At 56.3% G+C, this 7,904-nt stretch overlaps 2 protein-coding genes across 2 annotated transcripts in view; both read left to right on the top strand.

Annotated features, from left to right (window-relative positions):
• Nucleotides 1-526: 526 nt before the first annotated feature.
• GAL3ST2 (galactose-3-O-sulfotransferase 2) lies at nucleotides 527-5,008 on the top strand. The gene is made up of 4 exons (XM_009996748.1): nucleotides 527-552; nucleotides 2,865-2,951; nucleotides 3,760-4,039; nucleotides 4,124-5,008. Exons 1-4 carry the CDS (start codon nucleotides 527-529, stop codon nucleotides 5,006-5,008), a joined length of 1,278 nt encoding a protein of 425 aa, XP_009995050.1.
• A 2,727-nt stretch (nucleotides 5,009-7,735) lies between these two features.
• NEU4 (sialidase 4) overlaps nucleotides 7,736-7,904 on the top strand; it is a 21,830-nt gene continuing 21,661 nt past the window's right edge. The window contains exon 1 of the mRNA XM_009996747.1: nucleotides 7,736-7,904. This exon is cut by the window's right edge and continues 14 nt beyond it. Within this exon, the coding sequence (XP_009995049.1) occupies nucleotides 7,736-7,904 (169 nt within the window).

The following is a 7,904-nucleotide window of genomic DNA, read 5'->3' as shown; positions in this document are numbered from 1 at the left end:
GAAAGAGCTCCAAGTCTCACTGGTTTTAAGTGGGATGTTGCTGTTGTCCCCATGTGTGCCTGGCAGGGAATGACAGTCCCAAAGCACCGGGCAAGACTTGGAGGCAGGTGGTGACGTGGGACCAGCTGGGGGGGTGGTGGGCACCCTGTGGGGATGTGCAGGGGGGTGCTGATCCCTTCCCCCAACCCCCCCCCATCACCAACACCCTGCCCTGAGCCCCCCCCAGGCCCAGCAGAGATGAGGGTCCCCACTAAGGGGTCCCTGCTCCACCTTTTCCCTCCCTGCAAAACCCTTGCAGATGCCACCTCCTGAGGCAGCTCCTTGTACCTGTGTGAGGTTAATGCTTCCCGTGGCTTATTCATGGACTTCCCCCCAGCCCTGGGAACACCTAGCCACTCCCTTTGTCCTCACCTCTCCCAGCCATTTATAGCAGCCATGGGATGCTAGAAATAGAGCCCTGCACAGTAAGAGCCAGAGGAGAAGAACAGGAATCGATTTGCAGAGGAGATACTTGCTGCCTGGCAGCATGAAAAGCCCTGGGTGCACTTCAAGGTAAGGGGAGAGGGAGGTGGGAGCTCTGGGAGAAGAATTCCAGCACCATTTGTTCTAAAGGGGCTGGTTCAGGTAATCCCTGGGAGTTGTTAATAAGCTGGAGAGTTGGCTCCAGGTGACTGCAGGGGAAGGGATTCCTTCTGCCAGGAATGTTTCTTCCCTGTATTCCAGGTCTTTTAATTTGAAAGCACCTTGGGAGGTTGACACAGAGGTCTGGTGTTGGCAGCTGGGAATGGAACCAGAAGGTTGTCCCCAGCCTGAAAGCATCCCCAGCAGAGTGTTACCTGAGAGGTGGCTTTGCCATGTTTTCTTCCCAGCTGGGAGGTGGGGTTGGAGCAGGTGGGGAAGGGGAGGCAAAGCCCTGGGGTCAGGCAGTTGTTCGGCTTCTTGGTAGGATGTTGTGTCTTGGCAATGATGTTTCTCAGAGATGTCTCAGGCTGGTCACCCCCCTGGTGAGCTCAGAAGGTCCTCCCAGTGACATTCCAGTTGTGGCTTGTTTGGACTTTGCTTTGCAAAAGATTCTGTTGAGAGGGTAGAAAGTAGCTGGTGGCTGTGAGCAGCCCCTGGGAACCTCAGCTGCCTTGGGCTTGATGCATTCCAGGGCAAGGCTTCCTCCTTCCCCTGAGGTGTGTCCTTCCACTCTCCCCTTCCACACCTGGTGGTTACGAAATCCCTCTGCTTGTGGCTCCAACTGTTTGTGTGAATGATCAGGGCTTTTCTGGGAAGTCAGGTGCTCCCTCCACTCACCTTCAGCGTAGGCAAGTGAGAGTCAATGGCAAAACAGCACTCAGGGAGGTGGGACTTGTCTTTCTGGAAGGGATTGAAGCACAGGAGATATTTTAGCCCAAGTTGTCCATTGGTTCCATACTTGGAGACGTAGAGGTGGCTTGGTCAGAGACTTCCAGTCTTGTGTCCAAGGGGATGGGGTGGGTGTGTGTGTGAGACACCAAAGGAACAGGCTGGGAGAGTTGGGGTGTTCAGCCTGGAGAAGAGAAGGCTCCAGGGAGACCTTAGAGCAGCTTCCAGTGCCTGAAGGGGCTCCAGGAAAGCTGGGGAGGGACCTGGGACAAGAGCAATTCAGTGTCTTTCACATGGCACGAGCTGTGAGAGCCACCACCACCCTGTGCAGCAGGACCATGTTAGAAGGACAGTAGAAAGAACCACCAGGTCCAGCCTGCAGCAAACCAAGTGCCCCCATTGACCCTCAGACTGGGAGGGCTTGGAGCCTTCCTGGCTCTCTCTCCAGGGTGGGAACTGTGGGTGTGACCGTTCCATGCTGCAAATGGAACCCCATCTTCTCAAAACAACTTGAAGCCCAAGCCAGATCTGCTTCATTTTGGAAGTGGTGGCTTGAAAACCATGGAATAACATCACGTGGTGGTGTCAGGTCATAGGCTGGGCTGGATGGCCTTCAAGGTCTTTTCCAGCCTTGGTGATTCTGTGATTCTGTAATTCACACTGAGGGTAAAAAAGCCTTTAGGATCAGAGAAGTCAGACCAAGCTTGGTGATGGAAAGTTCTCTATTGGTGGGCATCAAACCTTCAGAAGATCCCGTGCATGTCCCACCTGGAATGCACTGCTGATGAGAAACAGTGGTTGCCTAACTGGTGCTGGAAAAGACTCACCCCTGGAGCATGGGTAGGTGAAGTGTGCCATCCAAGGGTTGCCCCTGGGCTCAGGCAGCTGAAATTCTGGCCAAGGTGAGAAGATCTGATTAAAAGGGAGACCTGGGTGAGGCTGAGCAGAAGAGCTGGGCTGGGAGGAGCTGTCACAGTGAGGACTTGGTCCTCTTGTTTGAAAGCAGGGCATCCTGAGTCTGTCCCAGCAGCTGTTGGGTTATTAATTGATTTTCTGTACTGATTAATCAGTTATATTGAAAAATCATCAGTCAAATGTTTCTATCTCATCTTCTGGAGTGATGTGTCTAGAGGAGCTGCTCAGATTTCTGACCCAAGGAACCTTCATGCCCTCACAAAGGGTTCATGTTTCCAGTGAATAAAGGAGAAGTTTGAATTGTGAACAAGCTCTCAAGCCCCAGGAAACTGAAAGAAAAGCAAAAGAAAAGGCAGCAGAGCAGGAAGCTCCTGGAAAAGCTGAGCAGGCTCTGCCTGGAGCAAGTTGTGTCTTGCCAAAGGCCAAAACTGGGCCAAACCTGGGGACAAAGGCAGGGAGCTGGAGGTGGTTGGCACCGCAGGGACACAGAGCTGTGCTGCTCCCAGGGGGTAAAAATGCCTGAGGGCAAAATGCAAAGTTTGGTGGGTCAGGGAAGGACTATCAGGTGAAAATCCACTGGCAGTCTCCTTTCTTTCTAGGCATATCAGATGTCTCCTCGTTTTCAGCCTTTGCCTGGGACTCATCTTCCTGTCAGGCTTCTTCCATATGAAGACTAAGGATTCCATGTAAGTGGAGCAGCAGCTCCTTGGTCTGCCCAGGGCAGCAAGGATCTGACCTGGGACACTGGATGGATGGACTTGAGGCTAATTCTGGAAAGGCAGCAGCCCAGAGTTAGGTCCTGGATCCACCTCTGGGCAGGGAAGGGATGGAATTAGCCAACGTGCAGCTCTTTGGGGCATGGAAAAAACAATCATAGAATGGTTTGGGTTGGAAGGGACCTTGAAGATCATCCAGATCCAACCCCCTGCATGGGCAGGGACACCTCCCACCAGCCCAGGTTGCTCCAAGCCCCATCCAACCTGCCCTTCAACACTGCCAGGGATGGGGCAGCCACAGCTTCCCTGGGCAACCTGGGCCAGGCTCTCACCACCCTCACACTCCACAATTCCCTCCTCATGTCTCACCTCAATCTCCCCTCTCCCAGTTTTCATCCCTTCCCCCCTGTCCTCTCCCTCCCTGCCCTTGTCCCAAGCCCCTCCCCAGCTTTCCTGGAGCCCCTTCAGGCACTGGAAGGTGCTCTAAGGTCTCTCTGGAGCTTTCTCTTCTCCAGGCTGGACACCCCAACTCTCCCAGCCTGTAAAAGAGAAGAGGATCAAAGTGAAGCCCTTGGCTCAGTGAGGACCTGGAGGAGTAGGAACTTTTCTGGCTTCTACAGCTGAGGGATGGGGCTTGTTTGGGTGGGTGGGTGCCTTGCACCAGCTCCAGGCAATGGTAACAGAAGGAGAGAACCTGCTGCCATTTGGCTTTCCCAGGTCTCAGGGCTGGGGTTTGGCACTGGAGAGGCTGTTCTCCCCATCTCTTGCATTACTGCAGATTCTCCAAGAGCCACAAGGAGCTGCTGGTGACATCTGAGCCTTGCCATGCCCAGACCAACGTCATGTTCCTCAAGACCCACAAGACAGCCAGCAGCACTGTCCTCAACATCATGTTCAGGTTTGCAGAGAGGTACAACCTCACCGTGGCCCTCCCAGCTGACCAGCTCCTCCACCTGGGCTACCCCAAGACCTTCCTGGCCAACTTTGTGGAGGAATTTGAAGCCATAGGACAAAACTACAACATAATGTGCAACCACCTGCGGTTCAACCCCTCAGAGGTGAGAAAGAGCCACTGATACCCAGGGAGAAACCTGGTCAGGGCCTCTGGACTCACAGCTTCTCTTCTTCCTCCCCATAAACAGGTGCAGAAGGTGATGGCCGCCAACACCTTCTACTTCTCCATCCTGAGGAACCCCATTCCTCTGCTGGAGTCTTCCTACGTGTACTACAAGAACAATGTCCCTGCCTTCAGGACCTCCAAGGATGTGAATGACTACCTGGCCTCACCCACCAAGTATTACCACCCAGAAGATTCCAGGCAGAACATCTACGCCCGGAACATCATGTGGTTTGATTTTGGCTACGACAACAACGCAGAGGACAACGAGAAGTACATCCAGGCTGTCCTGAAGGAGATTGAAGAGAACTTCCACCTGATCTTGATAGCAGACTACTTTGATGAGTCCATGGTCCTCTTGAAGCACACTTTGTGCTGGGATCTGGACGATGTGATCTACTTCAAGCTCAATTCCAGAAGCCAGGACACTGTCCAGACCTTGACTCCAGAAAGCAAGGAGCAGATAAAAGTGTGGTGCTCACTCGACTGGAAGCTCTACCTGCACTTCAACCAGAGCTTCTGGAGGAGAATTGAGGACACCATAGGGCACGAGGAGCTGGAGAAGGAGGTGAAGCACCTGCGAACCAGGCAGAGGGAGCTGATGGAGACCTGTCTTCTGGGCCAGGAGGCAGTGGGGAGGGATCACATCGAGAACAAAGCTCTCCTGCCTTTCCAGTCAGGGGCTGCAAACATCCTGGGGTACAACCTCAGACAAGACATAGACAACAGGACTCTCAGAACCTGCCAGAGGATGGTCCTGCCAGAGCTCCAGTACATGTCCTACCTTTACTCTGTTCAGCACCCACACAAGAAGAGGAAGCAGCTGGACTTGCCCTTGCTGTGGACCAGTTCCCAGGAGAAGCTGCAGCTCCCAACTCCCAACTACGGGAGAGACTTCCCACCCCACTGAGACTTCCCACCACTTTATAGCACGTGGGGCTGACCCACAGGACCTTTGTGCATCAGGGGGAGACGGGTGGGGGGCTTAATTCTGGGCCACCCAGCTGGTGAGGGGTCCCTTTTTGGGGACCTTGGGACAAAGAGTCTGTGTTGTATGGATCCTGTGTGATCCCACCCGGGCTGAGGGGACAAACCTGCTGCTCCCAAGCGCTGGGCAGACTTTCCAGCTGGGTGATGTGTTCCTGCCAATTAATCATTAATCATGGGCTTAATCATTATGTTTGTAGTTGACTTGATTTACCAGCCATCAGTGGGGTCCTGCCTGGTCACAGCTCAGTAGAGCAAGTCCTGATTTTTCAGCCTTAAGATAGAAAGGAAAAAAAGGGGGGAACAGGGAGGGAAAGGAGGAGGGGAGCACCACGAGGGGACACAGCAGCTGGAGGAGGACAGGAGACGTTGGGCAGCTTTTCCCCACCAGCACAGGAGACATCCTGCATGTCATGAGGTGGAGGGGGGTCCCTCTGCACCACTTGGAACCTCTTGGTGCTCCTCTGGGAGGGTCCATTGGGTGGTTTCATCCCTCTCATCTTGGGTGAGGGTCTCTGGAGCCCTTTATCAGCAAAGGTTTTGTTGGGCCAAACTCCCCCACAGGGGAGGGGTGGAGGGAGGCACAGCTGCTGTGCGTTGAGGCCATGACTTAATTAGGGAAGGAAGTAATTAAACCTGCCCAGGAGGCCTGTGCTGATTAGCCAGCTCCCTGCTGGTGCTGGGAGGGTTCCTCAGAAGGCCTCGGGGGCCAAGCCCAAGTGCTTTGATGTCACCACCCGGATGTTTGCCAGCTCCTGGCATGGCCCCATCCCTCAGGATGAGCTATTCCAAGGCTTAGCCAGGGTCTCCCAACTCCCACTGCTTGGAGGGGGAGGCTGGGTTGGCAGGACTGGGATGGTGGATCCCAGGTCTCCTGGCTCCTTGTGAAGCAGCCTGGTGGCATCTCCTGGTAAGGAGGAGGGATGCTGCTGGAAGGGATGCAGAGCTGGGATTTTCCTTGGCTCTGCTGGAAGCTGGGAAGCAGGCAGGGAAAGCAGGTGAGGCAGGGGTTAAGCTGCTGCTCCTCGGGAGCAGGGCTGGAGATTAGCAGCACCAAAGGGTTTGCTGCTCCAGCAACCCCAGCTAAAATTAAACAGGCTTAGGAGGCATTTGCAAGGAGCTGGGGTGGGGAGGGTGGCAGCCCCATGTCCTCAGCTGGGGAGATCCCCTGTGGGGGCCTTTCTTGGCCAATCTTGCCCCCAGAGTCTGGCCTTGCACCTTCTGACCTGTGACTTTGCCCTATGACTTTGGGCAAACCCCTTGAACTAAAGCTGATGCAGGGCATAACAAGCATTAAGAGCTGGTTTAGGGGCAGCTGAGCTGTGCTCAGGGGCTGCTCCTTGGTGGGGCTGGGACCCCCCAGCCTGGGGGGAATGGTGCTGGTGGCATCTGGGCTGGGAGGTCTGGCCTCTCCCCAGCCTCCGGGGAGAGGGAAACTGAGGCAGGAGATGCAAACACCCCCCCATGTCCCCCTCTTTTTGCATCCCCTCCTGGGAGGTCTGGGCAAGGTGGGGCCCTGGGGCTGATAACGGGCTCTTTGTGCCGCTGCTGATGCTGCTGACTCAGGGCTTTTGCGTCCCGGGGCCCCGTGACACACGGAGGGGACCCTGCCAGGGGCTGGCAGGACAGCCCGGAGCCTGCAGCTTTTGGGGGTGGGGGAGGAGAGCAGGGACTGCTCCTGGGGCAGGTGACAGTGGCAGAGGGACATGGAGCCTGGGGACAGCTGGGCCTGCACTGCCTGGGTTGTGCACCCCCCGGGTCTTCCCTTCCCTCCTTGGGACCCTCGGGAGGAGCCAGGGCTGCTCCTGGGGTCTTGGCTGAGCAGAGGTGGGCTCTGTCCCACCACCCCAGCTCCCAGCGCCTGCTTGATGGTGGGAGTGGGGAGACCCTATGCTGAGTGGCCTCAATTTAGCAGAAAGCTCGTTGAAAGAGTCTTTTGGGGGGTCATTTTAGTTGAACTGGGGGGGGACCACAGGTCAGCTTCTTCCATGTCAACCCAGAACCCTGTGCTGTCTCCTTCCTTGGGGTGGTGGTGGCAGCACCCCTTCATCTCCTCTCACCTCTAGCCCTGCCCATGAAGACCTGCCCTTCAGCCTGGGCTCCTGGGAGGGCGGAAGGTTTCCCAAACCCACCAGGTCAAACCTCTTCAGGACAAGGGGGCTGGAGCAGCTCTGCTCTGGAGCCAGGCTGGGAGAGTTGGGGTGTTCAGCCTGGAGAAGAGAAGGCTCCAGGGAGACCTTAGAGCAGCTTCCAGTGCCTGAAGGGGCTCCAGGAAAGCTGGGGAGGGACTTGGGACAAGGGCAGGGAGGGAGAGGACAAGGGGGAAGGGATGAAAACTGGAAGAGGGGAGATTGAGGTGAGACATGTGGAGGAAATTCTTGAGTGTGAGGGTGGTGAGAGCCTGGCCCAGGTTGCCCAGGGAAGCTGTGGCTGCCCCATCCCTGGCAGTGTTGAAGGGCAGGTTGGATGGGGCTTGGAGCAACCTGGGCTGCTGGGAGGTGTCCCTGCCCATGCAGGGGGTTGGGACTGGATAATCTTGAAGGTCCCTTCCAACCCAACCCATGATTTTTTTTATGTCCCCCCAGCTCCCAGGTCAAGCCCAGCAGCCAGTCCCCCCAGAGGTGGATCCCATCTCCCTGCCTCAGCCCCCATGGGTTCCCGGCACTTCCCGGCGCGCACGGTGCTGTTTGAGAGGGAGCCCGGCGGGGTGACGTACCGGGTGCCCGCCCTGCTCTACCTGCCCTGCGTGCCCAGGCTGCTGGCCTTCGCCGAGCAGCGCCGCAGCCCCGACGACGCCCACGCCGACCTGCTGGGGCCGC

This window comes from Chaetura pelagica, unplaced genomic scaffold, assembly GCF_000747805.2.
Source record: "Chaetura pelagica isolate M959 unplaced genomic scaffold, ChaPel_1.0 scaffold264, whole genome shotgun sequence".
In the NCBI taxonomy this organism is placed as follows: Eukaryota; Metazoa; Chordata; class Aves; order Apodiformes; family Apodidae; genus Chaetura; species Chaetura pelagica.
The sequence above is the reverse complement of the archived record's forward strand: the minus strand, read 5'-3'. Positions and strand labels throughout refer to the sequence as shown.

Coding starts and splice junctions, on each gene's coding strand:
- GAL3ST2 (XM_009996748.1), top strand. CDS start 527: ATGAAAAGCCCTGGGTGCACTTCAAG. Junction 553..2,864: donor AGCCCTGGGTGCACTTCAAG/GTAAGGGGAGAG, acceptor CTTTCTTTCTAG/GCATATCAGATGTCTCCTCG. Junction 4,040..4,123: donor TGCGGTTCAACCCCTCAGAG/GTGAGAAAGAGC, acceptor CCCCATAAACAG/GTGCAGAAGGTGATGGCCGC.